At 37.2% G+C, this 14,337-nt stretch overlaps 1 protein-coding gene and 1 pseudogene across 1 annotated transcript; one reads left to right on the top strand and one right to left on the bottom strand.

The window, feature by feature from the left end:
• Positions 1–1,818: 1,818 nt before the first annotated feature.
• Positions 1,819–2,328, bottom strand: LOC125470844 (RING-H2 finger protein ATL70-like). Its single transcript, XM_048570510.1, has one exon. It carries the CDS (start codon positions 2,326–2,328, stop codon positions 1,819–1,821), a length of 510 nt encoding a protein of 169 aa, XP_048426467.1.
• Positions 2,329–5,846: 3,518 nt separating this feature from the next.
• LOC125470840 lies at positions 5,847–7,750 on the top strand (annotated as a pseudogene).
• Positions 7,751–14,337: the final 6,587 nt, after the last annotated feature.

Genomic DNA, 14,337 nt, shown 5'->3' on the forward strand with positions numbered 1-14,337 from the left:
ATTGTATTGTTAGTTAAGTGTTGACATTATGATAATGCAAATGACTTTCTAAAATGAGAAAATCCAATTTTTCATTTCGACGTGCACTTGTTAATTACTTGATTGCTAAACAGTACGCCTGAGCTTGCATTTTCAAAAGAAAATCGCCACTAAATATAGGCGCTTGTTGTCACCTTATTGCCAAATAGTACGCCTGAGTTTGCATTTGCGGCCAAGGGAGCTTCGATTCGCAGATGCGAAATCCTCTATGTGTGGTTGGGGCTTATCTTTAGTGTTTTTATCTAAAATTTAACATAGAAAACATGAATAAAAATGCTCTAACGGTGTAAATATAAGCAATAGTGCTTTAGGCCAACTGTGCATCGAACTTTTGTTTTGTGGTTTACATTTTGTCGTCAAATAATTACTCAAACTTTTGAATTTCAGGAATGACAAGTTAACAATCAATTTATTTTCACATTCTCTTAGTTTAAATATATCCTTTTATCAAACAATACGCGCCCTAATCTTGAAATTAAATGTTCTTTTCTTATCACATAGGGTTTAATTTTCTTTTTCTAGGTTACTAAATAGATTTCCAATGCCTACTGGGATTTGGAATAATATAGTTCCCAATTAATAGAATTTAGATTTGTTGCCTGCCGATGATATAAAAGCTCTGAACTTACTTACGCTTGTTATTTTGAAACTTTGGGTTGATATGAATTAACAAAACTCGAGACTGAGTTTGATTTCTACACAGAAGTGATCAGGAAGCTTGCTTGTTATTCAGAGAGGAGAGGAAAGGAGAGTAATACACAAACGACAATGATGGAGGCCTATGGCAATGGTGGCGGAGGAGGAGGACCGAATTGAAGAAGGGAATGGTTGGGTGCTAGGGGAAAACACTGACACGACAAGGCAATGTTTCTGGTTGGGTGCAAGGGGAAAACACTGACACTGACACGACCAGCCAATGAAAACATGAATGAATGCCACATTATTGTATTGGGAAGCAATGTTTCTGGTTGACGACCAGGCAAAAACAATGACACGAAAATGCAACATTGCTATCAATGTGCCAAAATTAGAATGCAAAAAATGTGTTTGGAAAAGGAAAGAAGAGAGACTGAGAGGTGGAGGAGGGTTGACAAGTGCTCAACATAGCATCAACTATTGATCTGGTTGCACATGACGAATTATTGGAATGGGAAGTTGTTTAAAATTAACGAGGGAGACTGAGAGGTGGAGGCTGTTTCGGTAGGTGATCTAGAATAAACAATGAGGAGGACAATGCGTAATTTTCTTTCGTTAAGGTCCTCATATGGTTAGATGAAGCGGGGCAGAATCTAGCTCATGTCGAGAATTATTTGTGTTTCGTTCACTCGTATGCTGTACATAAAAATTCATTTAGTTATTTAGGGAGTTATTGTGGTAAAGGGGTGGGAGCAAACCAGGTATGCAGCTGCATTCATACGGCATCTGGTGTATTGTTAAGAGAAAACCGATGTTTCTCCTAAGGGTGTTTATTTAACTCTCAAAGCATTTTTTGAGAATGTTTATATTTCTTCCAGACATGTCAGATAATTTTGTACCAGTTTCTGTTCCTGCCACAGGAAACCATATGCTCCTTAAATACTGTATGAAATGAAATCCCAAATTATTCCGAATTCGTACAACCAGATCTCAAGCAACATAAAAAATAATTGGAGAAAAAGTAGAGCTCCATCAACATTTGGGACAGAACTCCAATGTTATGTATTCTAATGAATTTTCAATATACAAGCAATGGAAAAGACCACAAAAAATCAAATCTGTTCCATAGGCAAGCAGGTTCCATCAGTCTTGCCTGCTAGCCAGTGGTACCACCTCTGCTAGAGGAGTTGACAAGGGCGTTGGGAGTGGAGACGTTCTGCAGACTGGACATGTAGGGTGCAACCGCAGCCACGGATCAACGCACTTAAGGTGGAAGACGTGTCTACAATCTGGCAGCAGCCGCAGCGTGTCGTTGCCCTTGTAATCCGCAAGACATATGGAGCAGCAGGAGGAAGTGGAGTCTTTCTTTTGGAGCTTGGCCTCGGAGTAGAGCATTTTTTGGTAGCTCTCAATCGTGTTGTCATCGAGTCCTATGTCCACAACAAAGTTTTGCGAAACGGGTGGATCAAGGGTGTCTTGAGCGATCCTGAGTCTGGGCGGGACAGCGGGCTGATGAGTTCCGGTGCAAAAGTAGGAGGCAAGGGTGATGGTTGTTATGAGGAAGAGGATGCCAACTGATACACCAATGGCATAACCGAAACGACCAATGTTGTTGGAGCCGAGGAAGCCGCCGGAGTCGCTTGTGGCGTTCATGATCTTTCCCTTTCTCTCTCTTCCTTGAGAAAAAAGGCAAGAAAAAAGAATTGAAAGGGAAGGAGGAGTTGCAGATGATAGAAGTGGTTTTGGTTTGGTCAGCCATGGCCTCAATGACAAGAGAATTGGTTATTTGGGAAAGGGTGATGCTAGAGAACAAATTTTAGTTTTTTTATATTTTTTGGTAAACCACATGATGTAACGGTTAATAATTACATTTACTTTTTAAATTAATAAAAGAAAATTCAATTATCAACCCTCACATTATTTTATTTGCAAATGATAATCTAAAAATTTGATCTCTTGCATTTTGGTTTAGATAATCAAGTTTTGCGAAGTCAACTATTAGACGAGAGAGAGGAGAGAGAGGCTTGGTGGAGTTATAATTAAGGGAAGATGCAGGAGGAGCTAAGTAGAGAGAGAGAGAGAGAGAGAGAGAGAGAGAGAGAGAGAGAGAGAGAGAGAGAGAGAGAGAGAGAGAGGTGAATGAGGCATTACATGTGAATTTCTTTGCGTTACATTATGGCTCATGTGTCGGAAATGATTCATTTCACCTAATCCTCCTCATCAAACAATCCGGTCTCTTGAAATTTGATCCAACAGTTAAAAACAGAGGCTCATTCTAAAAGTTATAATAACTTTAACTATTGAATTAAAGTTCAAGGGTCTGGATTGTTTGATGAGAAAGATTAGGTGGAAATGATCCGGAGAAGATCCCTTTCCTCATGTGTCTGCAAGTTTTGAAGGTCAATGTTTTGTGATATAATTTTTCAGGTTTAGCTGGTTGTCTCTTGTGAGTAACGTCTTTCTTTCCACTTGGCATCTCTATTTCTTATTTGAGCAATTCAATTAATCAATTATGGGGAATTGCTAGCTAGCTAAGTCGCCTCTCACCATTCATCATCTACTCGGTTGACGATCAAAACTGCCTAACTTCTCGACGTTTCATAAAATCGTTTCTGCTCAAAACTAACTACGTGGAAAATCGGATTAGCTATCTAATTGTTATCAAAAAAATAATCAATCTAAGTGCTTGGAATATCACACTAGTAAAACGACTAACCGATTTTCATTTTTCAATACAGTTGATTTTTTGCATGAATAGTTTCTTTCAACTTGAATTGTTTTGATTATCATATAACATTGCATGATGAAAAAGAAAAAGTGAATGCGGTAGTATTCTCCATTAATTAATTCTCTCTCTCAACTAAACCATTCATGTCCACATCTGATGGAATTCTCTTATATTTTTTTTCCCCATCTGTTTTGGCGTGCAAGGGCCGTTCCATGCATTGCAAGGTTAGTTGGTGTTTAGTGCTATTTTATAAAAAATGAGGTAAGCTGTTTTTCATGTGCCCACAGAAAACAAGATACATGCAGATAATAGAATATCCTCTCCAATCTCTATAGGTGAGATATGAATTGGAAGTTAGCATTTGTTTTTGGTAACATCCTTATTCTAAAAATAATTAAAAGAAATAATTATTTGGGGTTGTCTAGTTTTTTATATTTTGGTGATGCTACAGGTTATTCTATAAATTAGAGATTTTGGCTGTTAATTTTTTTGTCAAAGATGCAATGACCGTTAACGGTCAAATACTCTGATTCAAAGAAAAAGTTCTCTTCATGACTAGTCGATCTTCAAAATTTAACGTCGACAATTTTTTTGAAGTTCTACTCCATTTCTTCCATCAACATGCCATCTAATCCAGTCTAAATTTGATCATTATGTGTCATAACTGAAATAAGGTTCTTAATCAGTTTGGATTTTAAAATTTTGAGAAAGTTACATCCAATATTGTTGATTGGTGTCTAAACTGTGCAATTTTAATTCATCCAACGGTTCCAACCCAATGTGAATTGAATCAGAAATGAATTGGATGGTTGATGTTGTAACAAAAAGAAAAATAAAAGTATTACAAAATTATTAAGGAAGACTTGAAAAGAGACTTTAAGAAAAGATATGAAGTACATGGAGCTAACGAAAGACTTGGTGCAAAAATCGAGCGCAGTAACGTTCTAAAATTCATACAACGAATCACCCTTAATAGAATAAGACGTTATTATTGTTATTAAAATCACAAAGTTAATAGAAATAGACGTGTCATAAAGATTGGTGAAGTGAAAAAAAGTGTTTTGATTAGACCATCTCCATACCCAACATAGTTTCTGAAAGTTTTACAGACTTCATAAAATTTGTAATTTGATTTACCTACAAGCCGAAGAAGCATGGAACAAGTAGGTTTTTATGAGAAAATACGTTCCCTATCCAAACATGTCCTTAAAGCAGGCTTCATAAATAAATTCAGTTAACCTTCTTTATTTTGATTTACTGATTTTGGAAAGAAATTTTAAATCAAAAACAAATATACAATAAATACTCTTAATCACTTTATGGGTGACAATTGCTTGTGTTTAGGTTTTCTAGTTTATATTTATCTTGTGTCCATGCCAACTCATTGATTAATCAACACAAAAATGATATAAGAATTCATATTATTCACTAGAAAAATAAAAAGGTAATATACTTTTATAAGACTCCTTTGCAGTGTAAATAGCAACTTCTTAATTAAAACATTAGTTGAATATTGTCGGTTATATTTTTTGGTACAAGCGATAGTATATGAATAAAAAATTAAATTTATGACCTCAAAGTCTCATTCAAAGCTTTAGACAAAGGTGCTATATATTGATATATTGGGTCCTCATGGCATCTGATACACATTCTGACCAAGCAAATAAGTCAACTTCAAATTGTATTTGTTGTTCGTAGAGTGTGTTATGACCTGTGGCCGCTTGCCTAGTGGGGACGGCTCCTCTGTTGTGGATGAACGGGAAACCCGACTCTACGAACTCAAGGAAAGCTGCACAACAGTAGTAGGGGCATTAAGACCAAGCTTTTTGTAGTGCTAGCAGGAATGCAAGTGAAAGAATAAAGTGTAGAGATAAATGTTCATCATTATTTTTTTTTTCAACGATGTTCTTCATTACTTGAGTTACAAGCTTTTTACATGTTGATATGTTTTAATCTTTCTAATCATGTAAATATCAAGTCATATATTGTATCACATGATGGTGGCATTTGAAATGCCTCTGTGAGTTTTTTCAGCTCTAGAATGGTGGACTGCCATAGCGAAGTCACAAGCTGGTCCCTTATTTATTTATTTATTTTTAAAAAGTCCCATTTTTTTTTAAAATATCATAGGTTCAATCCCTAGCGCTTGTAAATCATACAATGGTGGTCAGATGGTGGCTGAAATGCCTATATGAGTCTTTCGGATCCCAAAAAAAAAAATCATATTCTTATGGATTTTGAGTCGTTTATTGTTTAAGGCCTTTGGGCCTTTACGAAAAGTTCTTTGCTTCTCAGGCCCAATTTCAATTTCTGTTTTCTCCAACTCCGCATCCTCTCTAGCTTAACGAAAAAACCTATTTTCTTTGTCCTCCAAAAATCCCCAAACGTCGGATCAATCATGGCGGTGTTTCTCCCATGGACGACGACCTTGATGATCGCGATCATGACGATGATGGCGGCGGTGCGTTTAATCGACGGTAGCAACAACAACAACGTGTACTCGCCAGAGCCGGTCCAGAGATTTTTGAGGCCCAGGGCGACACCAAAAAAGTGCCCTAACTTTATATAAGAAAATTATTTACTTTCACACGTAAGACATCAATAAAATTATATTTAGAAAAACACTTCAAACTCAACATTTTAGAAACATAGAAAGACTAATTTATTTTGTATCAAGAGAAGAAAACCAAAAACCTCCGGGCTTACAAGTAGATAGATGATGACTTGTGTTTTCCATCTGAACTTTGAAAGTATTTTTGTATAAATCATGAGGCGTTTTTTCTTATTTACTAACCTTGTCAATATGGGACTAAAAAAATAATGATGTTTTCGAGTCTTTAATTGATATGTATTAGTAATGAATAGTCACTAAATTAAAACCTTTTGATGACACATCATATAATTTTCAAATTTGCTCTAAAAATTTGGTCTACGTATTACTCATTGTTGAAGATTAGACTTGAATTGAAACAAATATTTAAAAACAACAATCCACATAGCTACTAGCTAATAATTAAAAATAAATTAACAACCAAACAAAAATTTGTAAAAATTGAAAATTGAAACAAATATTTAAAAATAACAATCCACATAGCTACTAGCTAATAACTAAAAATAAATTAACAACCAAACAAAAATTTGTAAAAATTGAAAAGAATAAACATGCACATAGCATTTCGAACGTAGAATCTTTTGTCAATTTTAAACAACAAAAATCATTGCTTCTAATTAAACTTCTTAATCCTTTAACCAAATTTTATAAATTCATACTCTTATGAAAAGAAATTTGTAAAAATTAGAAAGTAAATAAGCACAAGTGGTGTTTTGAACCCAAGACCTCCTCATTATTTTCAAATGATAAAACCACCACTTCTAGTTAAACTTCCATGTTATTGAACCAAATTTTATAAATTTATACTCTTATGAAAACATATATAAATATATCGCCCTAATAATTTTGGTGCCCCCGTTTTTTTAGGCCCCGGACGATCGCCCTGCCTACACTGGACCTGAGCCGGCCCTGTACTACTTGCCGTGCGCGGACACGACAGTGGAGAGGTCTGACGGGTTCACCTTCGGAATTGCCTTCGCCTCCAAGGAATCCTTCCAACGAAACGGCACCGTTCAGCTGTCTCCCTGCAACTCCAGACTCTCTCTCTCCTCCAATGCCCAGATCTCCGTTTTCCGACCCACAGTTGACGAGATCTCCCTCCTCTTCCGTCAACTCCTCCTGCTTCAATCCGGTTCGTTCTCTCTCTAATTTCCCTCTTTTTTCCTTTCAATTTTTAGCTTGAATTAGGGTTTTGATGTGCTTGTATATCAATTGCAATTTTTTTTTTTCATTTTTTACAATATTTGAAATCGAACATTTTGAACCTCCTCCAAGTATCAAACTTGTACTGGAAAAAGGATGGGTGCTCCAAATGTTCAGGGAGCTCCAGCTTTGTTTGCCTCAACAATCAGCACTGCGCGATCAAGACCTCGAGCTGCATAAACCATGGTGGCTCTGTGGACTGCAGCCTAGGAATCTAACTGGCATTTTCTGGCACGGACAAGCACCTTTCGGTTCTGAACTCATGGTATGAATTTGCAAACCTTAGGCAGTACTCACTCTATGGTCTTTATTCGAATTTGAAGGACTCCCTCACAAGCCAGTACGGCAAGATTTTCTAATGTAAAGGGTATGTGCCATTAGTCTTGTAAATTTCCTACTACTCACTAGATTTCCTCATTTGTTTCGTAGCGGTCGAGGCAAATATTTGTTGTAAACTAATTTTAACTTTGAGGATCATTTTGGGAATGTCATTACATTTGTGAGATTCAATTCGAATTTCGAACTCTATTTCTGCAATGCATGTTTCATCTTTACTTTTAGGTTGCATTACTCGTGAGTATCTGCAGTCGTTGTGGGTGTCTTGGAAAATAAAAATGTTTGAACAAACTCCCAAATGAGGAAATAGAATTGTGCAAGGAGAAATGAAGAGCGTAAGGGGGAAGGAAAGTACAACATAATTCAAAGCGCGTACCCAAAAGGTGTGGCTTGAATGTCATGAAACATTTAGTGCTACAAGTGTTTTAGCCGTTAGGTTATATTTCTTTCATTAGTAGATATTCTACTTCCAATCTTACTCATTTATTTTCTTGAATATTGAACTATGTGCAAAGGCGAATACACAATTTGTGAACACAAGAAAAGTTGCCTTAATGTGAAAGGAAAATCAAGGGAGTCTCCAATAATATACGAAGTATGATTCGCTCCCCTCCTATTCTCATCCCCTTCCCTCCCCTCCTCTTACATTTTGTTTTTTGTCTAATTGTCTCTATAAAAAAAAATCAATATAAGATGTTAATGTGCCTTAATCATAACTGTTCAAGTAAGAGGGGAGGAAAGGAGAGAACTTTCAAACTTCATATATATATTAGGCTTTTTAGTCAAAATGATCATTGAGATTTGCATAACATATAACTTTGGCTCCTGAGATTTAAAATCAATATAAGTGGTCCCTAACATTGTCCACCATCCATTATTTTGGTCATTCCGTTAAAAATTTCCGTTAAGTTGAGTGTATAACACATAACTTTGGTCCTTGAGATTTTCATAACACATAACTTTGATCCCTAAGATTGTCCACTATCAATCATTTTGGTCATTCCATTAAAAAGCTCAGGGACCACTTAACGGAGTTTTTTAATGGAAAGACTATAATAATGGATGGAGGACAATCTCAGGGACCACTTCTATTAATTTTAAATCTCAATGACTAAAGTTATGCGTTATGAAAATCTCATAGATCATTTTAGCTAAAAAGCCTATACATTAAGGGTTTTGTTTTTATTTTGAAAATCGTTCTCTTGTTCTTTTCACTCTTTGGGCTAAGTTGCCAATTCCAAACTAACCCGTCCACTGGGCCTTGCCAAAATAGAAAGACAATCATTAAGCATCAACGTTTTTTGTATGTCTTGATTTAATTTATTTAAGTTCCCTTAAACTCCTAGTAATCCTCAAGTCAGCTATTGATAATTGGCTGAAACATTAATAGAAAAGAGAGCAAAAGAAAGCAAAATAATAAACCATAATTAACTTCATGATATTATACGATATTCATCTCATGCTGCAGCCATTTCCCCATTGGAAGTTCGAATATGGTCCAAGAGAATCGAATAAAGTGGCTCATCGATTGATGAGAATGGGTATAGTTTCAGTTAACCCGGGTATTTGGCTTGAGGATCTCCCTAATGTAATTTTTGATCTAATATTTGAGGATAGTTATATTAGTTAACTAATTGGTGCGAGACGCTCTTTTTTCCTTGGTCTGGGTTGAAATCCTCGACAAAATTTTTATCGAGACTCATTGTAAGTACCTTACCCCATCAATGAATATTGTACTTCCACGAAAAAAAAATAAAAATAAAAAAACTTCTTGATGTTATAAAACATTGTATTTTAAGTGTGATTGTGTAAATCCTAGATTAGATATGATACTAACTATTCTTCCCTATCAGGATTTGTATTCCTGGGAGGAGAAGGATTTTTCCCTCCCTTAGAGGGAATAACACATCTTCTACACAACCCTACAAATGCATCTCTCTTCGTACTCTCTCTGCTGTCGCGTTTCCCTCTCTCCTTGTCAGATTAAAATAAGCCACAACACGTTATCAAAACACTCCTACAACTGCGTTTAGGAATCTGATGTGGAAGTTTTTTGCATCAAACCAGTTCATCAATATCATCACGCAATCAAGTTCTTCCAAAACAACGGTTTTAACTCGATAATTTTGTAGCCATGATAACATGGACATTCACCATAATGCATGACCCAACTTTACGTTTTGCAAATTTTAGATTCTACATAAATTGTGTATGTATTATATCCATAATTGTTGAATTTTGTGAATTGATATTACCATGAATTACATCAAATATTTGTCCATGCATTAAATTATATGTTGAATATGCATGAAATTGAATTTATTTATAATCTGGGATGGAAAAAAAAATTAAAGAAACAAATTAGGGTTTTTGTGAAACCCTAGCACCGCCAGCTTTAAGCCGTGCCATTGTGCAAGCAGGCCAGTAGCCTGCATCGGTTTGGTGAGCCTAACCCAATCCCAAAGCTACAAGCCCAGAGAACCCAAACGATGCATTCCAGCACCACCGTCCTTAACCCACACCCTCAGCCTGAAGCCGAGGCCTTCCCCGTCTATTTTTTCAATGAAACCGCAACCAGCAGTTATGTGCTTAGGACGAAACTCATCGTTTTCAACAACGATCTTCGAAAATTCCAGAAGAATTTCTTGAGTTTTTAATGGGATCGCCTTGAATCCGTTCGATTCACACACCCACGATGTTAAAGCTTTACCTCCGTCGCCAAAAAACTTGGTTCTCCGATGAACCATGGCTTGCCTCAACCATGAAAAACTGCCTGAAGCGGTGCCACTGACCATCTCTGGCGAATTCTCCCGGCCTTCTTTGGTCCATATCGCATAACACCCTTATTTTTTGGGCTTGCTTGTTCTTATCGCCTTGACCCACATCACCAGCCCTTTGGGCTTTGGTAATTACTGACCCGAGAACCAATTGAGCCCTTCTGGGCTCCTGCCTTCTTTTATGCACCGCGCTACACACGTTCCCAACCTTTTGCTAGTGTGTGTCTGCGCCGCACTGGAACAAACCTCATGTCTGGGGCCTCCATGCATGGGCCTACGTGTACCTACCCGCACTTAATCCATGCTTATCTGAGCCTTTGGTTTATTGAGCCTACAACCCACTTGTGGGCTTGGGCCCACTGTTTTGAGCCCCAAGTTTTTAATTGCCTATTTTTTAGGCACTTTTTGGGTTTTATAATTTTTTCACCCATACTTCAATTTTGTCCGAAGTCCAAATAATTAATTCAATTATAATTTTAAACATGAAGATCTATTTGCATATTTTATTGTTGCATATTTCTGTATATATTTGTGTTTGTCTGCAAGAACATATGAACCTGAAATTTATAATTCTTTCGAAACCCGAAGTTTCTAGAAACATGCCTTGTTTGAAAACCTGAAGTTTTCCTTAAAAAAAAAACATCACCCATAAAAACCCGAAGTTTTTCATGTAACTTTAAACCAATAAATATCTATTACAACATGAATGTTTTACTCCTATGTGAATGGATTGATTTTTCTCCATTACACTAACCACATTCTTGTCCATTTATTTTGTGATAGGGACATGTCAAATTTGAACAAACTCTACTTCACCACTTTAGAGGTCTCCAGAAGAAACTACCTCAAGTGGGTCCAAGATCCATGAGCACTTTGGGTCGCTTTGGCTGATTGGTTCGATCACCAAAAGGACATCTTCTTGCCTGAACCAAGACACGACTGGCAGCATATGTGGTTTCAAGACTTGATCGAGGAAGATCTCCTAGTGAATATCTATTCGACATTCTCTGCTACCAATATTGTTATGCATGAACAATATAGGGCTCAGAAGTTCACTAAGTTTTCGGATTTGATCTTTTTACTTATCGCTGAAAAGTATAATAAGTTGTTGATGAAGAATCACCAAGCTCGACATACTGGGGTGATTGTTGTGCCTGAAGCACATTATAGGACAAACCAATGCCCAAAACACCAACATAGACGTGGTAGGGGAGGCCAAAAGTCATCCCGTCAAGGTCAACAGAGCCAAAGCTCATCTAAGGGAGGAAACCGAGCCCAGAAGCGCCCTAACCTCTCTCACAAGGCCCCAAACTTCAAGAATAAAGACAAAACACTTGACACCATGGATGTGGACATGTGCTATAGTTGTGGTTCAAATAACCATTAGTCTCGTGTTTGTTATGCTTCCTCGACAGTTGTATTTGAATATCATTCTTGTCGTAAGAAGTTTGAATTAAATTTTGTGCAAATGGATGAACCAAAAAGTACCAAATAGAGGTTTCTGATGCACTTTATTCTCTATGTTCCGAAATAACGTTGTTGAGTTTCAAGGACATTAGAGACAATAATTACCACGCTGAAACCTATGTAGAAAATAAAGTTGAATTTATATGCATCACGTCCTACGAATATGGCCAAAAATGTATTTTAGAGAAGATGGAGTGTATCCCGAGTAGTCTGTATACTACAATTATACACCTTCTAAAGAGCCAATATGTGGCCGACCTTACCTCAAGGACCACACATGAAATTACACTTTGGCATGATTGTTTGGGACACCCTGGACGAACAGTGATGTGCCACATTCTCAAATCATAACACGGGTATCCACTAACCCGAAGTTTAGGTTCGATTCAAGGAGTTGCATGTCAAACCTGCTATATAGGAAAGCTTTATTAGGCCTTCTTATGAAAAGATTCACTCAAATCCTCCTACTTTTTTACAAATGATTCAAGGGGATATTTGTGGACTGATTCACTTTCCATGTGGACCATTTAGATATTTTATGGTTTTGGTTTACGCTTCCACACGTTGGTCACACGTGTGCTTGCTATCCACAAGGAACGCTGCATTCTCCAAATTGTTGGCTCAGGTTATCAAGCTCAGGGCTCACCACCCTGATTATCCGATCAAATTTATTTGATTGAATAATGCTGGAGAATTCACATCTAAAACTTTTGATGACTATTGCATGTCGGTTGGGGTTGAAGTTGAACATTCAGTACCCTATGTTCACACCCAGAACAACCTGGCAGAGGTATTAATTAAATGCTTACAAATGATTGCTCGATTGTTGTTCATACGTACCAAGCTTCAGATCGCTGCTTGGGGCCATGCAATATTGCACGCAGCCATGTTGGTCCATCTGAGGCCTGTTGCGACCAACTATATAGCGTCATTCAATTGGTTACCAGATATGAACCTGACATATCACATCTGCGTGTTTTTTATTGTGCAGTCTATATGCTGATTTCGCCGCCCTTATGTATAAAAATAGGGCCCCTGCGAAAGATGGGAATCTATATTGAATATTATTCTCCTTCAATTATTCATTACTTAGAACCTTTGACAGGCGATCTTTTTACCGCTTATTTCACATATTGTCACTTTTATGAAACAGTTTTCCCATCATTAGGGGAAGATAAGAACGTCACCATTCCTAAATAACAACGCCAATTATCGTGGAAGACTCCCACTTTGTCTCATTTAGATCCCAGACCATGAGTCTGAAACTGAAGTGTAGCGCACATTAGATCTTCAAAGCGTAACTCAGAGCATGTCAGATGCTTTCATGAATCTAGCGTGAGTGACAAGATCACATATTCTAGTTGCAAATGTGCCTGTAAAGATGGATGTACCAAATATACGAGGGACTTCCCTCCTGGAGGCCTAGGATGCCACTTTGGCAGATCCACATACATTAGCAGTTAGCCAATCCTCTACCCCTACACAAAAACATGGCAGACCACTTGGTTCAAAGGATTCATACTCCAGAAAAGGAAACCCACGGCACAAGCTGTTAAGCATACTATGAATCTGATTGTCTCTTACTTATTTTATCCAACTAATGAGGAAATTTTAGATTACAGAAATGTCCTTCAAGAGATGAATTTACCTCCTAAGACTCGTGAAAGACGTTTATCGACGATTCTTAGGAGGTAAATTCATTAACATATGTAGAAAATGAGTAAGATTATCGACGATGCAGGAACTACTACATATGTAGAAATAAGATGATTATCGATGATGCATTAGCATATGTAGTAGTTCCTGCAATCATATTGAGCGATGACATTGAACCCCGTTCCGTTGATGTATGTCGACGTAAAACTGATTGGTTAAACTGGAAACAAGCAATCCAAGTCGAACTCGATTCGCTTGTTAAACATAAGTGTTTGGACCTGTGGCTCATACTCATCCACATGTGAAGCTCGTTGGCTACAAGTGGGTTTTCGTTTGGAAGCGCAATGGGAAGAACGAAATTGTACATTACAAAGCTCGTCTTGTTGCGCATGGCTTTTCACAACGCCCCGAGATTGACTATGATGAAACTAATTCACCCATTACGGATGTGATTACTTTTCGCTACCTTATCAGTTTGGTAGTTTTCGAAAAACTGAGTATGTAGCTGATGAACATAGTAACTGCATATATCTATGGGGATCTTGATATAGAAATTTATATGAAAGTTCCCGAAAGACTTACATTGATTGGATCAAATATTTTCAAACCCTGGAATATGCTCTCAATTCAGTTGAGGCGTTCACTCTACGGTTTGAAGCAATCCGAAAGAATGTGGTATAACCTTCTAAGGGAGTATTTGACTAGTCAGGAATATGTGAACGACGAACTATGCCCTTGCATGTTCATTAAGAAGTCACATTTCGATTTTACGATTGTTGCAACGTATGTCGATGACATGAACCTCATCGGAACTTTTAAAGAGCTGGAGATAACTGTAGAGCACCTGAAGGCAAAATTTGAGATGAAAGATCTAAGAAAGACTC

Source organism: the organism of the source record quoted next, unplaced genomic scaffold, assembly GCF_019419815.1.
Source record: "Pyrus x bretschneideri cultivar Hongxiangsu unplaced genomic scaffold, Pyrus_bretschneideri_v1 Contig53, whole genome shotgun sequence".
Taxonomy (NCBI): Eukaryota; Viridiplantae; Streptophyta; class Magnoliopsida; order Rosales; family Rosaceae; genus Pyrus; species Pyrus x bretschneideri.